This window comes from Micromys minutus (assembly GCF_963924665.1).
Source record: "Micromys minutus genome assembly, chromosome: 31".
NCBI classification, from domain to species: domain Eukaryota; kingdom Metazoa; phylum Chordata; class Mammalia; order Rodentia; family Muridae; genus Micromys; species Micromys minutus.
In genome coordinates, this window is record NC_137966.1 from 9,251,462 (window position 1) to 9,278,156 (window position 26,695).

Sequence of the window (26,695 nt, forward strand, 5' to 3'; positions counted from 1 at the left end):
CACATCTCTAGACGTGAGGAGCACTGTCTTGGGGTGTGAGCAGGGGAGACATCAGTCACAGGCACCTCATTGGTAAGGAAAGGTGTGGAATCCTGAGCTGGACCTTTGTAAGGGAGTCGTGGAGACCAGGATGTATGTATGTCAGCACCAAGCCAGACTCCCTGGTCCAGGCTCCTTGTTTCCTCCTCAGCACTGCTGCCTCCCAGAGACTAATCCCCAGAGAACTTCCCTGTTGGCACACCCTTTATTCTGATTCTGATCTGCACAGAATGGGTGAAAGCCAACAGAGACATTTCCTAAAGCAGTCAAACTCAACTGTGGATCTGCTGACCTTTGTCCTTAGGAGGATCCCTTTAAACTCACCCCCCCACACACACACACACATGAGGGTGGGATGCCGGGTGAAGGCCTTTGGGATGCCAGGGAGAGATGCGCACTTGGATTCACAGGGACGGTCCAGATCCGTTAGCGATATCAGTTGCCAGTCAGGTCTGCGTTGGTGTAGTTTAAAAACACATTCAGAAATGGAAGTGGCCACAGAGGGAGGAGGGGTTTTCAGGATGTGCAGATAGTTACTTACAGGGACAATTAGATTAATGGTCACTGGAGTATATTTAAGTGGAGCAAGAAAATATACCTCTAGCTGCGCAACTCTGTAACTTTCCCAAACGTCACAGCAGTGTTCCCTTACAACGGGGAAATTTTACCGTACGTAGATTACACCTCAATAAAACTGCTCAAAGAAAGAAAAATGAGATGGGAATTAAGCAGAGACTCTTGCCAGCAAGTAGCTACGTCTTATGAGTGTGGGCACACGCTTCAGGTCCTCTGCTTCTCTGTCTCACAGAGCGCCAGGGTGGCTCTGCTGACAAAACTTCCCTCCTCGGCTCCCTTTGTCCAAGCTCAGGGTGTGTTAGTCTATACATACTACAGCTGCTGTAGATGCCGGAGCATTTCAGACATTAAATAGGCTGCTTATTTCACAACAGAGGAAGGGGTATAAGGAAAGGAAGAATAGAGAGCCAGAAAGGAAGAGCTGCCCAGCCTTCACTACCCTGCCCCTGTACACACAGATACAGCCTCAGTCCGTGTCCCTAATTCATGGCACCCAGCACCTGCTCCTTCCTGGTCTTTAAATCCTGCTCTAGTTCTAAATCTACCATAAATAGGTGGTGATAAGCAGCCAGCGTTTTGAAGTATCCCTTAAAGCTATTACAAGGATAAGAAGATAGTCCAGCAGAGCCATCCAGCTCTTTCTTGGTCACAAGAAGCTCTTGAAAATCATATGTAGATCTATCTTTAAAATTCTACAAGATGGAAGGCATTTTGGGCTGGTAGAGAACTTTTTTTTTTCTCTTATATTCAGAAGGCACAGGGGAAAAAAAGAGAGAGTGGAAGAAAGAAAGAGAGAGAGGAAGAAAGGAAAGCAAGAAATAGAGGAAGAGAAATGAAGGGAGGGAGGAAAGAAAGAAAAGAAGGGAGGGAGGGTAGGGAAGATGGGCAGCCTCGGAGATGGCACATGTCCCGAGCCACTGGCTGGAAATGACAGCCTAGCTAGTCCCTTTGTCAGGTCAGCACGGGTGCAGATGTCTGGGATGTGCACTGAACTCCCTCCCCACTTTGGCAAGATTGCTCTGACCCCTGCACCCAGGTCAGTTATCACTGGGAACCCCCTGCATCTGAGCCCCAACTCCGTCTTGCACCTGCATGCATGGCCTGCTTACCCCCACCCCCTTCCAACTCTCTGGACAGCAGGTATGGGCCCCACTGTCAGGCTGGCCCAGTGGCTGCCCTGCAGGGCAGCTCCCCTTCTGCATGGCTCCCCTGCTTCCCCGTCGTGGCCTCCTTCTCATTCTCTCCATTTCTCCAACCAGATGGCTGCCCTGATTTGTGCAACGGTAACGGGAGATGCACACTGGGTCAGAACAGCTGGCAGTGTGTCTGCCAGACCGGCTGGAGAGGGCCCGGATGCAACGTTGCCATGGAAACCTCCTGTGCTGATAACAAGGATAATGAGGGAGGTGAGCAAGCGTCTTCTAATTCCCATCCCCTCAAGAACAGTGTTGTGTGTGCTTGCGTCATGAACCAGTCTCTCCTGAAAGATCTCCTCCACACTCCTGTCCAGTGCTGTGATGTTTCCTTTGACATGAATTAGTAAAGAACACACACATCCTCAGCCCAGGACACTTGCAGACACGGGCTGAATAGTCACTGAGGTTTGGTGCTAGCTTTGGATTCTCGGGCACCTCTCATTGCAAAGAAGTTCTGGCTTACTACCTTCAGGGTGAGTGGTCCTGTCAGACCCTTCAGGGTGGCCAATCATGATCAGTGACAATGGTGGCGACTCAAGCTGCACTGGAATGTCATGAGCCGTGTGCCCTTTCATCCTTATGGCCCACTGAGATGTCACTTTGCAGAGGAGGCAACCAAGGCCTGAAGAACAAACGGTTCCATTACTTCTAAAAATGACAATGTAGTATGAAGCCAGGACCCAAACCCAGGTCTGGAACCAAAGTATGTGACCTAATCTGTGGTCACCCAGCTGCAGCCTGTGAGCCAAATCCAGTTAGTGAGGGAAAGGAAAAGGTTTTTAATGGTTTCCTGATGCCTGAGGGAAAGAAATCTGTAGAAGATTTCATTGTATGGAAAGGTCCATAAAATTTAAATTTCAATATATTCACTGTTTTTTTTCTAATGACTTTATTGGTGTATAATTGATACCTATTTGATGGGCACATGTTGATGAGTTTGAGTGTGTTATATATATATATATATACATATATCCACAATAACATCACTATGACCAAGTCCGTAACCTAGCCAATAGCACTTGGAGTTCCTCCACTAAATGTATTCTTATTTCTTATAGGTGTGGTTGACATCTGCCCTCTTAGCGAATTTTAAGAACATGGCACGGTGCTTTTAGCTATTGACACAGTGCTTATGGTATTAGCAGACTTCAAAAACAGACTTACCCTGCATGATGAAGCTCTAAATCCTATAATCTATGCCTTCCTCTGTATTGGAAGATGGGAGTGTTCACTTGTTTATATTTTTCATTTTTTAGTATGTCATTTCAGTGTGTGTGTGTGTGTGTGTGTGTGTGTGTGTGTAAGAGACAGAAAACATGCATGCCCTAGCATACACGTGGAGGTCAGTAGTCAAGTTGTAGGAGTCAGTTTCTCCTTCACCTTTTGGATCGAAAGATCAAATTCAGGCCATCTGCCTTGGAGGCAAGTGCCATTACCCACTGAGCCGTCTCCTCTGCTCTCAATGGTATTTTCTGTACAAATGTTCCTTGTATTCTACCCTAACCGCAGAGCTAAGTGGGCAGAACGCAATGAGAGAAGACACAGCTATCAGGCCTCAACTGATACTTGTCAGGATTTGCAAACCTCCCTTCTGCCATCCGAGCTGTGACCTGGCTCATACCCTCCTCAGTGCCTAAGACATCACACATGCAGGTGGTGTAGCTGAAGAAGCAACACTGTCCTGAGTGTCTGTGTGATTGTCCCGGAACACACTCCTGCGTAATGATAGGGCTCCAGAGAGAAGTAGGGCCACATTAGCATGTGGATCATGTGCTATCCTATGTTAAATACTACCATAATATCAGTGTAGACTCGAGGCCCACCCTCATCAAAATGGCTCACAGGTCAGAGTTCATGTGAAGCTGAAGTTGCCTCGGGGATTAAAGGACCTACAAGTATGCCTTCACTGTGACGGTCATAGAGTATGGGTGCATCACCACCCAACATCAAAGTCACCTCTGCTTCATGGCCCCCGGAGTCACCCTCAGATGACCCTCAGTTCCAAGTAAGATACTACCTGGTGAAAAACAAATGGGAATATTAGACATTCTTTTTTTTTTTTTCCTTTTTTTTTCCTCCTCTTAATGAACATCTCGCAAATTCCGTATTAACTGCCTTGGTGTATATAGATACTTTGAGAACAAGCAGGCATTATTTACACTGGTACGAGTTTGTGACTATAGAACTGCCCGGGCCAGATGTGCTGTGGCACGGTCCTTCATTCATCCCGCTCTCCTGAAACAAAGCCAGAAGAGAAGATGCCCCATTCCATTTTTTTTTAGCAAGGTGAGGTGTGACAGCGGGAGGCATTTTCTGAGAGTCACAATCCAGTGGCTTTTTTGCTTCTGCCTCCCTGGCTATATTAGCGAGTGCTGGGGTTGCTTACAGATCAGCTCCTTCTCCCTCCAAAAAGGAGCCACTTCCCTCTCCCCCTTCCCTGTTTGGGGTGTCAGCAACTGAGAGCACAGCAAATGACTGGAGTGCCGTTTTGCAAGAGAGAGAGAGAGAGAGAGAGAGAGAGAGAGAGAGAGAGAGAGAAGGGAAGAGATTCCAGGAGGTCAGTGTCCCCCCAACAAGCCCTGTGCCCTCGACCTCCCTCTCCTCAGCCTCCCCTGGATCCTGGCTCTCAACCGGAGGCACCTGGTCTCCAAGCTGGCAGGCTTGGCTCATGGGCTCAACTGGGGATCCCTTGTAGAGGCTGAGCCCCTGCATGGGGAAAGGCTAGGACAAAAGCAAATGAGCCCGTGATTACACCAAAGATAATAATGACCTTCTTATGGGAACTATTAAAGCGCCCTCCCAAGGAAGTAATTAGCCACCAAGAAGAAAGTCTCTGTACCGCATTTATAAAAAGAAACTCCCAGTTAGTTCAGAGTTGCTTATGTCAGGTGAGAGAGGTAGACGCTGCTTCTCTCTCTCTCTCACCTGGCGTAAGCAATTCACAATTAAGCGAGTTCTTTTTTTGGAGGAGATGCCTCGGCACACAGTCTTCTTTCTGTGGTTAATTACTTCCCTAGGAGATGTGCTAAGCACTTTGTTGTTTATTGATAAATATTAAAGTTCCTCTCCTCGACCCCAGACCTAGGGGCAGCAAGCTCACTGGATGTCTCTGTGTCTTTTGGGGGGGCGTTGCCCCTGGATATCCTACCTCTGGAGTACCTGGTTCCGTCCAGTGTTGGGAATCCTCTGCAAGGGCTGAATGCTTTAGAAACCTGGCACTGGGTCAGAGAGGCATCCAAGCAGAACATGAATGCTGGCCCGAGGAGCAGCTGCAAAGAACTCACTTGTCATAAATCTCCTGAACAGGGAAGATAATGGAGCTTTCTTCCAAAGGGGACTGGAAAAGGCCAGTCCTTCCCCCATCTCCAGACATCTGAGAAGGAGAAAAAAAAACTCAATTTAAAGTGATTTTTTTTCTTTTAATTCTAAACTAAGATGGTTAAAAACACAAACACAGATAGAAACATTTGAAGTTCTTTACTGACTTCATTAACTGGGGTTGAATTGAATTCCTTGTACTTTCGGTTTATTCCCTGGTAGTTCCAAAAGGACCTAAAGGATTTGATTAAACCCTAGAGACTGGTGGTCTGACCCCATTGCTGAGTCTCGGGCAGTGTACAAGACTGTGAATGTCTGGTAAATTCCCAGCTGCCTTAGATGTAGATTCTCTTTGAGATCCACAGGCCTAAAACATTCATTTCATATAATGCCTTAGTTTCTCTTTTTATGCATCTAGCAAGGCACCAGATAAAACTGCTTTTTTTAAAGACCTGAGGAAATTTGTCCCACAGATATTTTCAGTATTCTGTGATATTTAGCTGAGAAGCCCTGTCAGGAAAGGCCACCTTAAGGTATGCCCACAGCAACAAACGTGGTGGCCCCCATACTTGGAATTCTCGTCACTTCCTACAATACTCACCAGCCATGTGACTTCTCACATGACCTCAGAAAGTAGTGGCCAATTCTGAAGGGACAAGCTTCATATGTCATTGTCCCTGCAAAATAGACAAAAAAGAAGGAAGGAAGAAAAGAGGGAAGGAAGGGAGGAGAGGGAGGAGGGAGAGGAGGTAGACACTGCTCACAGACCAGCTGGCCAGAGACTGTCTTTTTAAAAGTGAGATAACTTCACTTGAACCACTCACCCCAATTTGGAAAAAGAGAGACTCAAAGAAATATTTTTGCTTACCGGAGACAAATACCAGCTCATTAAAGTCTGAGAATACACACAACATGTGTGCCAAGTGACAGGCGGATAATATTTAATTATCACCACCAAGACAGAGGTGCGAGCTCTAGTTCATCACAGCCAGGGGTAGGAGGGAGAGCGTGTGTGGATTTCCTCTCTAAGTGGGAAAGGCTAGGTGAGGGGGCATCGTTGGACCGACTGGCCCGGAGAGCCTGTACTCGCTCTTTGGAGGCCCCTTTGTCACCCAGGACTTAGAAGCAGGTCACCAAGCTTCAACGTGCTAAATGCCCAAAGCCTATCATTTCAAGCCAGCATGGGAGTCTGCCTGAGGCTCCCGTAGGATAAAAATGAGTTTCCCTGTCAGGTTGGTTTACATGGTGACATGACAATGGGGTTCTGACCAGGCAGGGCCATGACCTCATCAGCCCACAGCCAGAGGGGCAGATGGATGCTCTTCCTAAGCTAAACTCACCCTTTTCCCTTCCATTACTGCCCCCACGTCGGCACGGGACTGCCAGCTCTTTGTTCTTTCTCAGCGTGCAGAGGATGGCATTCTGCTCTTCCTCCTTCCCCTCCGTGGTGTCCACCTCGGTGACACTGCACACCACAGTGCGGCCTGGTTTTCAGAGTTAACCTGTGTATCTCGGCTCAGCGGGTTACTTCAGAAAGTCTCAGTTTTCTTGTCTAGAAAATGGGCGCGATCGCGTCAACCCCATGAGCTGGTGTGAAGCTCAAGTGAGCATGCCCCGTGTTGCACAGATCCGTGGCTTGTAGAACACAGTGGTTGGCAGCTAGTCTTATCTGTGTTCCTGTTGGTGTGAGTGTCTAGAATGGAGACAATTATACAAACAGAACCCAACCAATGACTTTCCCAGTGCATAAAACTGTGAAGAGTCTAACCTGTCTCATTCAACTTCAATGCTGTAGAGTCCCATGGGGACCTTGAAAGTCAAATTTCTTGGTCCCCACCTTTTGAGACTCATTTAAGTTAGGTCTTCAGCGCCAGTCTACATGCTTACCAAGCACCCCAGAGAGTGTTCCACAAACCACGTTTTCAGGAAAACACTTTTAAAGACTCTTTCTCTTAGAGTGGCTAGCACTATGTCATTGCGCCTGTGCCTCATACGGATGCCCACTTCAATTCCCAGAACACATGAGGAGTTACATGAGGAAGGAACAGCTTTTATGGAAATAAATGAAGGGTACAGACCAGTTCGGGTTTGGTTATTAAGTACCTGGAATGTAGTAGACTCTTCTCATCTTGTTTCTACTATAGCAGATTCATTTCAACATTTCCTGCATGTGTGTGGCATACACTCTAACCATCTTCCTCCCTGCCCCCCTTCCTGGACTCCAAGTACCCACCCCACCTCTTCTATCAACTATGTTTTTAAAAAATATTCTCCATTGTTGGTCGAGAAGGTGAGTGATGCTTAATTCAGAGCTTAAAAAACCCTTTAACTCTATGTCATGAAAGAGTGGTTCCATCTGTCCATCCGTCCATCCGTCCATCCGTCCATCCATCTTTCCATGCATATGCGTTAGAATTCATCCATCCACCTGCCCCTCTGCTCATCCATCTCTCCAGCCGTCCAGCCTCTGTTAACTTATTTGTTCATGGCTTAATGAGCATCTTGAGAGCCCACCAAGTGTTCAACAACAGGAGCTAGCTTTTGGAAAATGTCGGGACAGTAGTGGCATATGTTCCAAAGAGCTCACTGTCCAGCTGAAGGGGTAGGATATTCAAAGGTTGATGTTATTCTGATTATCGGTGCGTGAGCAGTGACAAAGGCAGAGCACCTCGATAGAAGCAAAGAAAAGGGACTTCATAGTACCTGACATTAACAGGATGAGAGAAAGCACGTCTCAAAGTTGAGCCAGGTTTCCATCCTGTCTCCAGGGGGTATCTTCAGAGCGGCAGAGAAGAATGAGCCATGGTAGGACTTTCAGTCCATCAGCAATGTCTTCATTTCTAAGTAGGAATTAAACAACACTTCAGTTTTCCCTTCAAAATGGTGTTTCCTACTCTGCCTCCACTGGCAAGGTTTGCCTCCTTGTTTTGCTCCAGAGGAGGCCGCCCTGGGTTAAGAGATGTGGATGCTGGCCTGAGCTCTGGGCACGCCATCCAAGACACTCTAGCCAGGTCTAAATGAGGAAACGTAACGCTGGACTCTGTCCAGAGCACTTGAAACAGATGAAATCTGCTCGGTGCCCACAGCTCCTTCGCCCTCCTTCCCACTTCTTCACCATCCAAACAGGTTTGATTTGATTCAAGAATGTGATTTGGACATTTACCTTACTTGTTAATTAATACCTTGTCTGTGCTTTTAGCAGAGCCAAGCTAGGGACTTGAGAGACTGGGGAAGACATGGTTATTAAATCTAAAGAGCCCAGTTCCATCATCCTGAGAGAGACGATGTTTGGTGAACCCAAGGCAAAATATCTTGATTAATGTGTGCACATATGTTAATGAATCGGTCAGGTGGGAGATGGTTTCAAAGTGTGACTTAGTCCTATTAATCGGTTTGAATGAAGATTTCTTTTCCCCCCTTGGATTCCAAAGACCTTGTGCTAAATGTATCTGGAGCCATATGCAAGGTCCGGGTTTACTCCCAGATGGGAGAGCCATCCTCCTAATGCTTGAGAAGACAACTTGGCCTGCGGGTCTCCAACAGCTTAGGAGAAAACAGAGCAAGCCCAGATGAGATGGTAGGGGAGGGTGTGACAACAGGTGTCTGATGTCCTTCCACACATGTCCACTGATAAGATCTCTCACAGCATGGGAATGTTGTTAGATAATCCACTGGTGGAAAACAGCGGACTGAGGTTTCCTGATGTTTGGCTCACAGAATCACTAAGTGCACCAGCACTGGGCTGGGCCTCCTATGTACCAGGATGAGAGTGGGCACTGAGGAGGTGGGTCTCTGTGCTTCTAGTCCAGCTCAGGATTCTTGCTCTTCTGACCCAGTTGGTGGGGGTCACTCCTACTGTAAATCGGATCCACCACATCCTCGGAGGTTTCTCACACAATTAGAATCAAAGCAAATGTTTGTTTCAGCCTGGATAGAGGGCCTCCTCTGTGTCCCATTTGCCTTCTGTCCTTCCTCTACCCTCCGTACAAGCTTCACCTCAGCCTCGCTGGTCATCTTTCTGGTCCCCACATCAGCTGTGCTGGTATACAGCAGGGTCTTTGCTGGCTCAGGACCCAAAGTCTTCAAACCAGGATTTGTTTGCAATGGGCTTCCTCTCATCCTTCAGCTGTTTCAGAGACCCTTTGCCCTCCTCTTCCATACCCCATTCAGTGTTTTTCTAGCATGAATGCCGCCATACTCCCAGCTTTCCCTATGTAGATCTTTCCAGTTTTGCTGTTTTATCTTGCAGCCTATACGTTCTGAGTCTCTTTTACCAGATGGCAACCTTCTTTGGCCGTCTTCCAGGGACTAGATATCAAAATAAGAGGATGTTTAAGTTTTTTACATAAATCAGGGCAGTGTTTGCATCTAACCTGCATGTATCTTCCCGTGTGTTTAAATCATTCATCTCTAGATTACCAATAATACCTGTTATCACATGGTGCTAGGTACATAATTGCAATACTGTATCTACAGAATGGCAGGAAAGAATAGTGAGTACGAGTTCCGTCCAAAAGAAATTGTTTCCTTTGCATGGGTCTTATTCATTTCTGGTTGAATGCATGAATGGGAAGCCCAAAGTGGGGAGGGGTGACGATTTCAATTTTACAGAAACAAACATGGGGACGTGAGAAAATAAGACTTAAAACAGGCCTTTCAGCCAGTTTCCAGGATGTAAAACTTTGCATCTTTAAAGCCATTGTCTCATTCCTTCTAAAACTCTCACAGTGGGTGTTTCCAGAGAGGAATAAAGAAAGCAAGGGCAGAACTTGTGTATTATCACTGAAAGGAAATAAAATAAATACTTCAAAGGTAAAACGTGCCCCCACTGAAACGCTTTTCCTAGTGAAATGGATTTGACCATCAGTTTTTTTAAGGCATTTAAATTAAAGTTCATGCGTTTACCCAGCACAGCACCTTCAGTCTTTCCTAATCAAGTCTTTCGTACTTTAAATGGTTATTAAGTGTCTCTTAAGAGATTAGGCCTTTTTTCACCTGATTAGATGACAAATCCAATATTCATCATAAAATTGCAATGAAGACGCCTAATCTGTAAAATGCTAATCAAGGGGCTGGACAGATGCTCAGTGGTTGAGAGTGCTTTCTTCTCCTACAAAAGCCCAGCACCCAAGTTGGGAAGCTCACAACCACCAGAACCCCAGTGACAGAGGTTCCATCGCCCTCTTCTGGCCTCCACAGACCATGCCCACCCTCACATTCGTATTTTTTTCCCCCTTAAATAATTTTTTTTAAAATGTGAGTCGTTTAAATCACTATTTTGGGGGAGTTAAAGGTTTAAAACGCAGATTGAGAAAGTGGTCAGATGGGTGACATTTATGTCATTGACTTGGCTTCCGGTAGTTTTGTCTCAGCCAGAGGCTCTTCTGGATTATAGCAAATCCTTGCCTTTTCTGTGGCCACTACCTAATTCCTAGTGTGACACCCTAGCGCCATTTTCATGAGTTGCATCTCCCGCCCAGTCTGGGTCCCGATCAGCAGTTTCCTATCATGGCAGACTTTGCTCTCCAAGAAATCTCCAGTAATATCTGGAAGCATTTAGGTGATGATGAAGATTTAGGTGAAGCCAAGGTTGCCGCTGGCCTCGGTAAGGAGTAGGCAGGCCCAGTATGAAGACAGAAGGGAAGGTGAGAAACATTCGCTCTAGAAGCACAGCTGCGTAGGAAAGCCACGGAGTCCCAAAATAGAAAGGCCTTTGCCCCGATGTCAAAAGGATAGGATGTCCAAGGTCTGAGAGGCATTAAAAACGTCCCCGGTTCAGCCATGTCCCGAGACTTCACCAATATGGCCCAAATTAGCCATGACCAGACCTTGAGAGAAAAGTATGGCAGCTTGCTCAAGGTCCCAGGGTCAGAGCATAGCCCTGCTAGGACCCTGCTCCTGAGCGCTATGTCCATTATCAGAGCAGGACAGACGGCTGCTGCAGCCTCAGCTCCACAGAAACACAAAGTTCTGAACGTGCTGAAAACCACCGTCAGCATCAGCTCTTTCCCCCAGCTAGGGATTTGGAATGCACTTTTTGTTCCCCCAGAAAGTGCTTATGCACTGGAATGCCAGGGGCGAGCAGGGGAAACTGGAACAGTTGGACTCTAAATAGTGAGGCGCTCTCTGCAGCGCAGCAAGAGCAGCTGCCCAAGGCCTGTGCTCTTTTCTTTGGTTTTCCATCTTCTCAGCCAAGAGCTCTGGGGGATTGGACAGGGGCCAGGATGGTGGTGGCCAAGTGTGAATTTAAAGACAATGGCAAGGTTTTCCCAGCCCTCTCTGCTCCAAGCCTCTCTTTCTCCTTACAGCAAACAGCAAATCTTTACAGGGAAATTCTCTTACTTCCTCCTTTTTTTAAGGACTGTCATTATAAATCTGTGTCTCACTGCCCTACCCCCACACGCAGCTTTCTGACATTCTGAGGTCATATACACTAAAGGACTTCTGTTCATAGAATCATGGGTAATTTCCTCCATGGAAATATGGGTATCTGGGTACCATGGTATCTGGGACTTTAGGTATAAAAAGGCTAAACTATATAGTACTCCCAAGCGTGGTAGTATTTTGTGTGAAATTAAAAAAAAAAAATTTAAAGCACCCCACCCTCATGCAGGCAAAACACCAGTGGTCAGGGCAGCCTGTTCTCAGCCCAGCAGACTCTCAGATGCAGGGCTCCGAAAGCGCTTTCTACCCCACGGCTGTCTGGGGTGCACTTCTCCGCAGACCCACACTCGGCTGCCCCACTGTATCTTTTTTTTTTTTTTTAGGGGACTCAGTTCAAGTCGCAGCATTAAGGAAAACACGTCACAAACTTAGTTTACAATCAACAGGTAGCACAATCGCTGGGTGAAGAAACTAGCATCCTGATTTTGTAAGTCATCCTACGTTATAAAACTTCTGCCAATGGATCCTGGCGGATCTGCCACCAGAACCTGGAGTCTCGGGTATTTATATCTCGGCTCCAAGCTCTCCCGCATCCAAAAGGAAGTTCCTTTCTCCCACCTTCCTTCTTCCTCTCCAACCCGGAAGTCCTGCCTCCTTCTCGCCCAGTGATTGGTCCCTTGAAATCTTTATAAATTAGGGGAAGGTTCTGCCCCGGTAGTACTTGCCTATAATCCCAGCACTTGAGAGGCTGAGGCAGGAAGGCCACACTAGGCTATGTGATGGCGCTCTGTCTTGACATACCAAATTAAATATTTTTTAAGTTAAAAGCTGAGGCAAGAGTATTGTCAGAAGTTCAACTCATCCCAGGCTATGTAGTGAGTTCCAGACCAGGCTGGTCTAGAGCGACACCTCATCTCAAATAAATAAGTAAATCTTAAATTGTAAGAGATGTTGGGAAATTAGATTGGGAAGGAGGGAAAAGCATTGTGGGTAAAGGGACTAGAAATTGAAAGACCAGGAGGAGGGAACAGCGGTGATCTTTGAACACCTCTGTGGTGGTTTGTATGTGCTTGGCCCAGAGGGGGCGGACCTATTAGGAGGTGTGATCTCATTGGAGGAAGTGTGTCACTATAGGGGTAGGCTTTGAAGCCTCACCCAGTGCCAAAGAGTCAGTTTTCTCCTGGCTGCAGTTAGATGAAGATGTAGAACTCTCAGCTCCTCCTATGCCATGCCTTCCTGGATGCCTTCCTGGATGCTGCCATGCTCCTGCTTTAGTGATAATGGACTGAACCTCTGAACCTGTAAGCCAGCCTCAATTAAATGTCTCTTATAAGAGTTGTCTTGGTCATGGTACCTTTTCACAGCAGTGGAAACCTAAACAAGACAACCTCCAAGGAGGCTGGGGCCCTTCTAATAGAGTCCACAAGGAGAATAGAAGAGTGGGCTGCAGGGCTGCAAATAAGGCAGATGCATGTGTCTGTCATGGGAGCATAATGCTATGTTGGAGCATTGTGCTGTGTCTAAAGTCTTAGCTTTTGCCTCCCTCCACACAGCACCTCGAATCACACTCGGGCCTTTCACTCAAATAGAATGTTATTTTTCTGCTTAGGTCACTTCTAAACACACACCCTTGTCTATAAGAAAGTATGGGCTTTTTGTATCTGTCTACTGTGTGTGTGGACATTCTGTCCCCATGGAGAGAAGAGGCAGGCAGGCTGATAAAGAAGTGCAGGGATCAGAGAACTGTATGGCCATATTTAGGTTCCCCATGAACAGCATGAACTCAAGTCATTCCATCTCTCTGAGTCTCCATCTTGTCCTCTATAAAGTGGGGTTAAGGCTAGCTACTACCTTGAAAGGCTTGGGAAGCCACTGCTGAGTTAAAGCAAGATGCAAAGCACCGTGAGTCAGAGTCAGAATTATCCACAAGCCACATGCATAGACTCTTAAGACCCATTCCTAGACTGTGGATTCGGTGGGGCTGGCGTGGGGCCCACAGATGTGTGTTTCAAATAAGCTCCCAAGTGACGCTGACACCAAGAGCCTCTCGTGTGTCATTTTGAGGAGAGCTCAAGCTAGTGGGCATGGCAGTCCCAGGGTCACTTAATGAGAAAAACAGGCCAAGCATTTCTGCATCTCAAAGTAACTGCAGCTTGACTGGTACAAGGATCCTGGTAGTGTCTCTGGGCTCATGTAGACCAATTACACAGAGGTACAGTGGTGGAGATGACTTGGGACTCTTGCTTTTAGTGTTTTATCTTCTTCTTCCAGGAGGGCTTGAATAAAAGGCAGGTGTGAGAATAAGCCATCATCCTAGGCCCCTTTAGTAACATTATCACCTGCCAACTGCCACAGTCTAACTGAAGTGACCATGCCATGACTTCTGGCATGCTGGCTGTCACACATGTTGCCAGACATATCTTTGGATGGTCTCTGGCCCAACCACCAAGTCTCTATTGCTTAGCAACTAGACTTACAATGTGTGAGTACTTTTCACCTCTCCCACCTTCTGCTAGATCATGCCACCAATGTCACTGGCCCAGACTACACAGAGCCATAAGAAGAATCCTAATAATAGTCAAAGCCCGGCATCCTTGATTAAGCCTCCTCTGCCTCCTCTGCCATAGAATGGCTGGCAGGCTCTGGTGACAGTTCCCAGTGCAAGCTGCAGCTTCACCTCCAATCCCTCTCCTCCTCATCTTCTTTCCTCTACTCTGTCCTCACCAGCCTGCTTGACCCTACAACGCTCAAATACATTCCTACCTCTGCGAATTTGTCTCGTCATCCTAGAAACCTCTTCCTCCGGATGTTTCTGTGACTTGTGCCCTCATATCATCTAGGTTTTACTTAAATGTCACTTTTTCTAGGAAGCCCTTCCTGCCCCCCCCTTCAGTGGTCCTCACCGCCAACATCCTCTACTAGTTACAGTGCCTCAGTCAGTGTCTTGAAAGCACTCTCACTCCCTCTGTACCTGATAGGCATTCCTTTGTTTACTGTCTGCTTGGACCCTCTAGAATCTAGCTTCCCATCCCTGTCTGTCATCATTGACTCTGTCCTGTGAACTGATTAGCACTTGCCCCCATGAGAAAGCTATAAAACAGTTGCTTTTATCTAGTATATGATTTAGGGATGTGTAAATTTCATGTAAGGATTTTTGTTTCTCAATCACTGCTTCAAACAGTGATACCTTCCTAATCCCCACCGCTAACTAAGGACAGCTGAGGGTGTCTGAGGGGCTGAGAGTTTTCACTGAACAGCCCCACACCCAGCAGTATATATGGACAGAACAAATCAGTATCTGTGGGCTATAAAATAAATATGTAAGTATCAAGGACACAAAGTTGGGAGTCGGGGAGTGGATCTGAGAGGTGTTAGGGGAAGACTTAGAGGAAATAGAATCAAATACCATATATGCACATCCCACTGTCACGGTGATAAACACCATGACCAAAAGAAACATGGGAGAAAAGGGTTTATCTCCCTTAGGTTACAGTCTACCATCTAGAAAGGTCAGGCGGAGACTCAGGCAAGAAGCCGGAGGCGGGAACTGGAGCAGAGACCATGGCGGAGCTGCTTTGCTTTCTTACACAACCTGCAACGACTTAAGCCAGGAGCAGCACCACCCTCCTGCACAAGCAAGGAATCACCAAAATGCCCCCCCTCAGACTTTTCTACAGTCAGTCCGATGGAGGCAACTCCTCAGTTAAGGTTCTTCTCAAGAGCCCCTAGTTTGCACCCAGTTGAAAACAGTGTCACAGCTTATTAATTCTCAGAATAAACAAATGAAAATTTTTAGCATTAAAAAAGAAAGGAAACGTACGTTGTTATATACCACTGAAGCCACTTGACCAAGAAAAATCCAAATGTAAGATTCTTTATTTCCTTTCGCCAAGACACTGGCACATGGCTGTACTGGTCTTCATTGCTCTTACCGAAGTTGTTTCATCCTATACAGGGACTGCCTAGGAGGTATGACATCGGTGTTGAAGTTGTTACGGTTTGTGTGTAAAATGGTCCCCACGGGCTTATATGTTAAAGGTGTGGTCATTGCTGTTGAGGCCAGTCAGTGCCTGACAGGTAATTGAATGCCTCCATCAGTGGACCCATCCGATAATGGATTCATAACATGCTGGCATTATCGGGAGGTAGTGGCCTACCTGAGGAAGATGGGGCCTACTTGAAGGAAGTAGACTACATAGGACATGTTATTTTAGAGTCTGTCCTTTGTCCCCAGCCCCTTCCTGTCTCCTCTCTGCTTTCCAGACACCCTGAGGTGAACACCTTTGTTCTGCCGCATTCCCCTGCCCCATCATAGGCCCATAACAGAGGAGCAAGCCAACCATAGGCTAAAGCCATAGCCAAGCTCAATGCTTCTTCCTTAAGTTGGTTTTGTCAGGTAATTTTGTCACATCGACAAACCCAGAGTTGACTAAGGCACCCCCGAATCGCCCATTAAGACAGGTAGAAGTGCAGAACCGCTATGGACAATCTCCGCGTGCAGCTTGTCAGTGAAGAAACAGCAGGGTAGAGAAGGCCAAGGCTGGGCCTACTGTTCACTGTCCCAGCCTCACTGCTCACAAGCCTTCATCTTTCTAAGACCGACTTTCTGCAGCTGTGGCATGAGAGGAGACAACTGTTCATCATATACTAAATGCTTCTGATAAAAGGCTTAATCTTTTTTGACAGCCTTGTCACCCGGATATTGACTATTAGTACCATTCTGTAGATAAGAAGTCAAGGCCCCAGGAATGAAGTGAGAAGCCCAAGGCCACAGAGCTAATGGTTTGCAACCAATATGTTGCACACGGTCACTTTGTTGGATGTATTTTTGTGTGTCTCCGGATCTCACAATCACAACCAGCAGTATGGTATTGGCTCCTGGCACCCATCCGGCAGAGGAGTCGTGAGGATGAAATGAGTTTATCCCGAGAGTTCATCCCCTGCCTGCTGCTCAGGGGTGACTGTCTTTAGGAAAGGAGTCATTTAGAAATCAGTCCTTTCCATTGTCCCAGTCAAGCTGAAAGCTTGTTTGATAGCCAGTCCCTCCCCCCAGCCAGCAGTCAGAAGTGTGTTTACGCCACAGAAGGAGAAGCATCATGCCCCAATGGTCTCAACCCTGAAGCCCATTCTGGACTCAGACATCCCTGGGTCTCCTTCAGTAGCTGTTCCAGCTTGTTGCTCCACAGCATTGACTGTGACAGCCCCTTTTTTTCTGAAGGACCAGGCAGGTCACTGTCTGGCACCCCACCAGGCTGCTACCCCCTGCTGGGCCTAGGCTCCATGGCCACCGGCTTCATCTGTCTGACCTGTCAGCAGGCTCTGTGAAACGCAAGCTGATGAGGAGCTGGGAAGGGAAAGAAGGTGGTTATGAGAGGCCAGGCCCAGCAGGCAGAGGGCAAGCGCTTGAGGAGATGGGAGGCTGGGATCAGAGGCCCTGCTCTCTGTGGCCAGTGGCTTTTGTAATAGTCAAGGGGTAGCAGCAGCCAGGATAGAAGTCCCTTATTGTACTGCAAACATCTCAGGGCTAACAGGGTCTGTCCATGGTGCTGAACTACCTATCAAATGAGATCATCTCTGGAAGCTGCTTCAAGGCTGAAGGAAGTCAGCTAGCCAAGAATGGAAAGAAGAAAGGGTTAGGGGCAGGGCAGAAAAAAAAAAGGAGGAGAGAAGGAAGAAAATGAGAAACTGAGAGTGTTTGCTGCAACTTCAACATTCAGAGGTGACCCTGATGTGCGAAGACCCTCACAGCCTCTTGGCAGAGTCAGGAGTAGGAGTCAAGAGGATGTGGGAGCAGATGACCAATGTGGGAATCATGCATCCATCACTAATAAGTTTTGTGCACTTGGGCAGCACTACCCAGTTGCTCTCTGAGCCTCAGTTTTTCCACCCGCAAAATGGAGCTGGTAGAACCCAGTTGTGAGGTTCCTAAGAGCATCTGTGAGTGATCTTGACTGGATGAAGGATTCATGGTGTAGAGCAGGAAAGCTTGAAGAGCTGGTACAGGACCAGCCCAGTGGTCACCTACCAAGTCAACATGTAAGCTGGATATAAGTGGAGACCTGGAGGAGAAAACTGACTAAATATCCCATAGCCCGACACAACGTGTATTCACATCACTAGGCCTTCCAGTTGACTTAGCTGTGCCCACAGGCAGCCTCAAAGCAGAGCTCTGTGCTACACTGACTCCCAAGAAGGGAGGGGTGTTTAAGGAGAGGCATAGCCTTGAACAACTACATGGAAGACGTGGACTTTAGAGAGCCGCAAGCCCTGTTCAAACCCAACCTCACCGCTTCATCAACTCATTGTATCCGTGTCTAGCTCTCTAGCTCTGCCGTTGTACAGGGCAGCCCCAATGCCTGGGATCCCAGGGTGCCACGTGGCAACGACTTCACGCAGTAGCTGACGCCTAGAAACCTCTCTGTAGGCGCCAACTATTAGCCCTCAAAAGACACACTTGCCTGCAATCAGGCTTGGGAACCACAGCCTATGAACTGCATCCAGACAAGGGCTCATAAATGTAAACCAAAAAAAAAAAAATTAGGTTTTTTTTTTGGCAATTGTTTTGTAACTCAGCTGCATGGCATTTGCACATGACAATGTGGTATCACAACAGGAGAAAGTGTGCGATGCTTCATCAACATGAAGTCTCCCAGAATGATGTCACTTAGCACTGGGCCCCTGTACTTAGGGCCACCTCAGGGTATCCAGGAAGCAGTGAAAAGGCAGAAATAGAAATGGGACAGTGGGACCCTACAGTTCACTAGGAGGGTCATGCTTGTCATAGTATTGTATGTGTTGGGCATGGTTACTGTTGGCCACCACAGTCTGTACAGACAAGCAGGGACAGAGATGCTACCTGTTACTGTGGAGGACCGGAAGGTTTGGTTGGCCTTTCCAAGAACAGAGCCCCTTGTATGGTAGAATACCTCCACATGCTGTTAAGCTATGTGACACTGGATACAGTTGTAGAGGCATGTCTAGACCAAAGATCTCCTCCATCATGAAGCGCTATCCACTCGCTCTCCTGTGGTATTAAAGAGTTGTGAGTATTTGCATATCAAGGACTCTGAGAAGTTCTGCTGTGAGAACTTAGTTTCATATTACTTAACTGATCTCTCACAAATTGTACTTGAATCTCCCACCCCCAACCTGCCACCTCCATTTCTGTGTTTCGGGGAACCCTGATAATATACTGCAGGAGTCCTAGATTGGAAAATCTGGTGTAATACCTCAGGGCTACATGAACTTCTTTTGGTGTCTAAAGGGCCTTTACAGTAATTCAGGGCAAGGATTCTTACACTTGGATAAGCAAAGGAATCAACCTGGGCTCTTACTAAAACACAGATTCACGCTCTTGACAGCAGCAAGAATCCAAGTGCCTGTCCTCCAGACCAGGTGACAAGGACCATACTTTGAACAAGGCTGGGTTAGATTATAGATACTGGAAACTCAGTGCTCAGAACAAGTGTCCCCATTGCCAGAGAGCTTGTAAGTAGTACAGGCTCTCAAGCCACACCCAAAGTCCCTAGCAGATTTTGTTGGGTGTATTTGTGTAGGGAGCATCAAACCTTCCCAAAATAAATAAAGTGGATGAGCATTCGGGATATGGTGGGAAAACATCCGCCCCTCACCCCCAGTGGCCTCCAGTCACAGCTAGAGTACTGGAGAAGTGAGGTCACACCTGAATCACACCCTTGCCTTGGGTAGCAGAGTCTTGTGACTCTCCTAGCTGACTCTGCTTTTTCGCTTTCCCTCATCCCGCCCCAAGAGCAGGGAGGCTGGCAACGAGCTAGCAGTGGGGCTTCCATTCTGCCAGGTCTCCGGTCAAGCCTGACTGGTCTTCCATTGCTAAGTCATAAGAAAAGCTGAAGGTGCTTTGGGGCAAGGCTCTTTGGCCCCGGAACTCAGAGACTGACACAAAGAATTGGCATGAAGTAAGAGGAAAACTTCCAACAGGCCTTCCAGGAGTAAAAGTGCACTTCTCCTTCTTGCAATATTTAAGAGTGCCCATGTTCCACAGAGGGAGAGCAGGCCGTCTGAGGAGCAACGGTCCATCAGGCAGCCAGGGTATTAATGGCAGGTGAAGCGTTCCAAATGAGCACCCTGTCAGCCAATCTATTGCGTTCAGAGGTTGGCAACGCGGGAAACCTAACAGAGGCAATGAAGAACTAATCTCGTATTGCCAAGTTAAATCAAGTCAGCCTTGCCCCCGCACCTTTCACTTCTTAGTTACATCAAGTCAGAATACTTTCAATTACTCCTCACTTCCAACTTGTTGGCAGGCATAGGGGAAAAATGCAAATGGAACAATGCCCTTCTCTGGTGGAGAGCAGGAAGTGTCATTAAGACTTGCCATTCACAGAGCTGTGTCATTCTTCATGGAAGGGGGGGTCCCATTCTCTGCGCATCAGGGTAAACCCATTGTATAGATTGGGAAAGTGAATTCCTTTGCCCAGGGTTAAAGAGCCAATGAATAAGGTTCCAGCTCTGAAAGCCAGGATGCCATTCTAAAGTTTATCCTTATTTGCTTTTCTTGCTAACTGGGCCAAGAGCCAGTGCCACCATGAACAAGTTGGGAAAAGGCCAGGTACTACATCTTTGCAGGGCCTGGGATTTAGAGAGACCTCCTTGGACATTTCCAAATAATACGATAGAGCCAGCATGTTGACTTGTAGGACCACCCCATGTAAGCTCCCTGTCTCCCCATCAGGGTGTCTTTGGAATGTCTACCATTCTTTAGTAGCCATTCTTGAAGCATGCTGAATCGACCAGACACCAAGAGTTAATCTGGGATTTAGCAGGGTTTTAGCTCCAACTCCAGGAGTCCCAGGAGGCTGGGCCAGACAATGAGAGAGTTCTTGGTGATCGGTGTATAAAGAAGCCAGTCAGTGTGGTATAAGGAAAAGCACAGATAAAGGTGTTCCACCACCACAGGTCTGTCTTTGTGGCACCTGCATGAGCCTTCTCTTAAACAGGGGAAGAGCTGAGGTGAAGGTGAGGGTCAAAGATAATCACACGGTCTTGGTCCATGCCTGTTCTGGGTGATTGTCAGCTCAGTTCTGGCTCTGCTGGTTAATTAAAGGAAGTTGTCCTTGTCATCACTTGAAGGGAGCAATATGGTACCCATAAAATGATGCCATCTTCACCAGGAGACAAGTTCCCCATCATAGATAACCGACATCATTGGAGGTGTGGCTTGTTGGCTAGTCAGTGTGTACACAAAATTCCCATCTCTTGTAAAACAGATGTTCCTCTATCAGTCTTTTTCTGGCTTCCAATGTGGCTGCTATTTCTGCTATGTTTTGGGGGGGCTCTGAAACTCCCAAAGCTAACGAGATGCCTAATGGAGGCCTAATTGTCCAGCCATTGCTTACTTTGTGGCTCCAGTGAGGAATCAATGCTCTTCAGCAAAAGTTTTTCAGTGCCTGTTATACAACCTTCATGCATCATCCGAGGGCCAGGTAGCCAGAAGCTCCAAAGGGCGTAGACAGCTTCTACAGAAGGGAGGAGTATTCTCTCTGCAGTCTCCTACAGATTGGGTTGCCACAGTAATGATCGTTTCTACTAGGAGATTGTTTACATAGACAGAGGACTGACCAAAATATATTTGTTGGAGGATAACAATGCCAGAGCTCAACCTAAGTAAGATTCTTCCAAGGCAAAATCCTCCCCAGGGTTGCCATCTCCCTGAAACTATCAGCCCATGGTGGGAGGGGCGGTCCCTTGGCCTTTGTCAGGGCCCTTGCTGACCAGACATCACGACTTCTTCCTCCTTGATTTCCGTTGCAGAACAAAGTGCCAAATTCCTTCTAGGTCTTGTCGAACACCACTGTCCTTCTCACGGAGCCAGTGGCTCTTCCAGCACCCGCCCATGATTAACCCCAAGATCTCCTGGGTTTGTTGTCTGCACTACCTGCATTTCTTTCTTAAGGGAAATGAAAATTTACTAATCTCTGTGTCGGTCAGCAAGCCATGGCTACCCAGAGGACCCAAGAAAGATGAGAGAGAGAGAGAGAGAGAGAGAGAGAGAGAGAGAGAGAGAGAGAGAGAGAAAGGAAGGAAGGAAGGAAAAGAAAGACAGGAAGGAAGGAAGAAAGGAAGGAAGAAGAAAGAAATGAAGGAAGAAAGAAAGCAAAGAAGAAATAATAGTGATTCCAACACCCTTAGCATGTGCCCAGGTGTGCCCTCTCTCCTAGGCCTATTGACCAGCTTGGCTGATCACCGACATTCCTGTGAGATTTCATCCTTGTTACTCCACCACTTTCTGAAATTTCCTGTACAGCTAGTTAGCCAAGATGAGGAGCAGAAAAGTGTGGAGTGCCCGGAAAGTTCCCCTGGGCCTTTCCCCAGCCAGGACCTCCTCACAGAGGAGGCTGTAATGTCTGACCATGTCTATTCCTGACCACCCGGCCGGAGGATCAGTATGTCCTCTTCAAAGCTCATGTTTTTAACCAAAACTCTCCATAGCCCCGTGGCCTGCTGGAAAGGACGGGCCGATGGGTGGGTGATTGTGTGTCCTTGCAGTGGATTCTCCCAAACCATGGTCTGGGAGAAGAGGGTGTCAGTGTGAAAATCTGAGCTTTTAAGACATTTTTACATGTAGTTATTTTGTGAGTGTGCACGTGTGTGGAGACTAAAGGACCTCAAAGATAAAAGGAGATTAGAGGCTGGCTCTCTCCTTGTCCCATAGGATCCTAAGAATCAGACCCAGGTCATCAGAACCGTAGCAAGTGTCACTACCCGATGAGCAATCTTGCCTATACAGCCCAGACAGCGTGCAGAAGTTGACCGAGTATCCCTGCACCTGCACTGAGTCACTGAGGTCAATGTGAGCTACCTTTCGGCAGAACAAAACGGAGAAAAGTAAACACGGGCGTTTTTCTATAGCCCTTAATGCTTTAGAAACCCAGAGCATTCGGGCAGGTCAAAGGGGAAGTCACGTGCCTTCCAAACTGTGGGAAATACGAGATGCCACAAAACCACCCCAAACGCTTTTAACCAGATTCTCGCAAAGTCCGCAGTTTAACAGAGACCAAAGAGGGAAACAGGAGACATAAGTATCTTCACTTTCCCTTTGGCCCGAGCCCAGGCAAAGATGCAGGTAGCCTCTTTGGGGACAAAAAGATAGACTACATGTGAGTGTTGACAATGGCTACTCCCCTGTGTACATGCCGTCTCCTACCGTGAACCAGAGCTCGTCTTTACTGGTAAGCGTTCATTAATTGTTTGAGCGGAAGTCTCTAGACCATGCAGGTGGGCCCTTTAAAACCCAACAGAGCAGAGAGGGACCAGAGGTGGCTGACACAAGCCTCTAGCCATCCCAGAAGATGTGTGCCAACCCAGTGTGATGGTTTGAATCCCACAGGCGAAGGGGGAGGGGTGGGGTGTTCCTCAGCAGCCTGATTCTAGGAATGAATTTCTGGGAGTTTGTTTCTCATGCCCGTCCCTTTTTAGATGCCCATGTCAACCGGCCCAGTTCCTCCCCAGCGGGAGCTGTAGACAGGCCTTCAGAAGTGATTAAGTCTTGAATTTCCCCGGGTAACCAGCCAGGTAGCGTGTCTTCTGACGTCCTTTAATGAAGAAGCATCTCATTCCTGTAACAGAGAGGCTAGCGTTGGCTGCCTTTTCCTGTATCTTCGCCAGTTGGCTAAGACTGACTCAGCCTTGCAAGCTTCAGTTTCTTCCTCTGTAGGATGCTCTTAATGGTTTCAGTTCAATCTCTGAGCACTCGTGGTACCAGACACTGCTCCAAGTACCACAAGTCATTCTTTGGCATCCATGGGGGTGGGGCACAGATACTAAACCCCCATGCTCCGATCAGTTAGGAAAAACCTGTGGAGCTTGCAAGGTAGCCTCCTCACATCTTCCAGAATCCTGCTCTGGGGTGTCCAGCCTGTGACATCAGCATGTAACATCATTTACAAAATTGATCTTTGGTAGCTTGGCATCCAAGTCATACACACACACACACACACACACACACACACACAAATACTTTAAGTAAATTTATGACTTTGTGTTGGGCCATATTCAGAGCTATTCCCATCAGTGTATAGCTCACAGGCCTAAGTAGACAGACCCACTCTCAGTGGGTTCTGCTACAATGTAAATGCTGTATACAGAGGAACAACTTTGTATTGGCTGAAAAACAGGAACCCATCTACATGTGCCCCGTACAGATGTAACCAGCATAGGCTTGGCTTCATTTTCTATCTGAGTTTAGTTGAAGGTGCAGATAAGATACAAATACCAGATCCAGAGGGCTGAGAATCCTATGACTTAAGTCTCCAGACAACACTCACTCCATCACTGCCATCTCTGCTTGGCACATGGGAGAGGGGGAGGGATGAGAGGCCCGAGGCAGCTGATTGTCCACAGAAGCTGAACAGTAGCCAAGTTGAGACTCAAACTCAAGGACCCAGTCTGAAGTTACAAGGTTGCCTTGCCCTCAGTTGCAAAGCTATTGTGAAGACTCAAAGTTTAAGAGTATCAAAGCACTGCTTCCTCCATACCATTCCAAACCTGTCATTATTTGGAACTTAGCAAGTTTGCCAAGGTTTGACCAACCCCGGGCCCATCCTAATGAAAGACTCGAAATATAAAGGAGTATTGATTTTATTCCTTTTCTTGTCCGTGTTGAATAAACGGGATGCGTTTATAGCGTCAGTGAACTTCTGGTTAGGGGAATACCTGTAATTTACTAAACATGTGCTATCCGATAAAAGGATATTCTATACATCAAGTCCCTTATTCTCTACCTCATAATGCTGTAGCAAGCACATACACTAGGTTTACCTCCAACTCACAGAGATTGGCCTGCCCCTGCCTCTGCCCCTGCCTCTGCCCCTGCCCCTCAAATGCTAAAACTAAAGGCATGGGCCACCATGCTCAGACAGAAAATTCAGTTTTAAAGGCAAACAAACTGAGGCTCAACAAAGTTGTTCATCTTCCCAAGCTTGTGCAGCTGGGACAAAGCCAAGGAAGAGGAAATCCAACCACAAATCCACCCAGTTCCACACAGCAGGCTCTTCCCTCTGACTCTGTGTAGGAGTGGGACCTTTTCTGTTAGGACTTCTAATCCAAAGCCCTCACTCCATATTACTAGATTGCCTGGTGTTTTTAATCAAAAGTGACATTTAAAAAATAAATTAAGTGTCGGTCTGGAGAGATGGCTCACTGGTTAAGACCACTGGCTGCTCTTCCAGAGGTCCTGAGTTCAAATCCCAGCAACCACATGGTTGCTCACAACCATCTGTAATGAGATTTGATGCCCTCTCCTGGTGTGTCTGGAGACAGCGACAGTGTATGTATATATAAGAAATAATCTTTAAAAGATAAAATTAACTAAGTGTAATGCGGTAGTGTACAATCCCAGTCCCAATACTTAAGAAGTGTAAACAGGAAGATCAGGAACTCAGGGTCATCCTCAGCTACAAACAGAGTGAATTCTGGGCCAGCCTGGGTTATGTGAGTCCCTATATCAAAACAACAGCGATAGAAAATAATAGAAAAGTGATTATTTTAGGAGTCTTAGTGAGACTGCAATTAATTAATATTAAAATATAAATAAATAAGTGGGCTCAATCCAGTTTCCAGAAAGATTCTTCAATTATCTTATGTCCCAGTACACGCATAGAAAAGTTGGCCAAAGCTGTGACTTAGCCTCATTTCTGACAGAAGGTGCCTAGAATGGACCTGAAGCAGATGTGGACATGTGAACAGACGTGTCCACACACACCATGGGCCACCTGGGAGGTCCCACTTGCTGAGTCACAATGGATGAAGCTCCTGTTGAGGGTCACTCCCACCACCACCTCAACACCTCACACACACACACACACACACACACACACCAAAGGAGGGATGGTAGGTGGATCCGAGGCCAGACAAATAAGTAGGTATATAAATAAATAAAGAAATGGGAGTGTCATCAGAGGGCCTGTGGCTTCCCGCCCTATTGGATGGAGACGTCCTGGCCTCTTGGTCCTGAACCAGCAATTCCGAGTGGTTTGATTGCCTGCTTGATTGTTTGCGAGATAACTGCAGGATTGTCAGTGACAGGGTAATTTACTGAAGATTGCAATGTCAGACTCCATCCAAGGGGCTTGCTAGCATAAAGATGCGATTCCCGTGACTGACAGGCCACGGGGAGACTGGAGGGCCAATTTGAAGTTCACGGTGCGGCCTGAAAGTATTGGGGGGCAACAGCCAGCGATCGCACAGCATGAGGAGGCATTACAGGCACAGTGTAGGCTGCGGCCCTGATGACTCCCACACCCCAAAACAGTGCGACCACAGCCGAGAAATGCAAATTTGTAGGAGGAGATCATTTATATCTCTTTTCTTCTTATATTGCTGGTGTGTTTACACCAGCTCTTGCTATTCTGAGCCCTCATATTAAAAATTTTTTTTAAAAAAAGCAAAACAGTATCAACAAAGGAGTGGGGGGGACTGAAGGTATTGGCAAACCTAGAAAGAGTGACAGCCTCCCTGTAGCGGGGAATGGGGGGGGTGGGGGCAGCATGCTTGCTGCTTAATAGGAAAACTGTCTCCTGGTTTTATTTGAACTGGATGTACACACGTACGTCCTTAAGCTGGTACTATGGGGTGAGTGGTAAAAGGGCCGGAGGAGGAAGAAGCCCTTCTCAGCTGTAAGAGGGCAAGGCCACCAGAGATGGATGGGGCTCCTAATGGGAAGAGGCCGGCGACCTTAAAAGAAATCTATAGCTCTAAGAACAGTGGGTTTCTTCTCACCTGAGAAGCTTCTAGGCTGCTGAATAGAAGTGTGGATCTCAGCGGGTTATTTTTAAAACCCGAAGCAGGCGTTCTATGCGGATTCCCTGTCTAGTTCAGCAGCGGTCCACAAACGTGATGTTCACGGCAGAATTCAATGCAATTATTTTTCTCCCCCTTTTCTTCCTTACTCTGCCAGTGCCCCCCCCCCCTTGAATCCAGACGAACAATCGGACCGTGGATCTGGGGCTGTGTTCCTGGACCAGCCCTCTTCCAGGATGTTGTTCAAGCCCCAGCACTGTTCCTGGGGCCTCTCCACTTTCCTGGGCTCTAGGGAGCCTCACGTTCAGCCTGCACATACTCAGAGCCTTGATTTCCAAAGCCTGTGAATTTACACCGAGCCTGCCTGCCTGCCCTCTTGTGTCCACATTTCTAGGAAATTTTGTAAA

At 47.3% G+C, this 26,695-nt stretch overlaps 1 protein-coding gene across 6 annotated transcripts in view; it reads left to right on the forward strand.

The window, feature by feature from the left end:
* The window catches only part of TENM2 (teneurin transmembrane protein 2), a gene marked incomplete at its 5' end in the record, with an annotated part of 923,762 nt that overhangs the window by 826,906 nt on the left and 70,161 nt on the right, over nt 1-26,695 (forward strand). For all 6 annotated transcript variants that reach the window (XM_080942456.1, XM_080942457.1, XM_080942458.1 and 3 more), the window contains one exon: nt 1,875-2,021. In XM_080942456.1, coding sequence (XP_080798582.1) covers nt 1,875-2,021 — 147 coding nt within the window. The remainder of the gene's footprint in view (nt 1-1,874; nt 2,022-26,695) is intronic.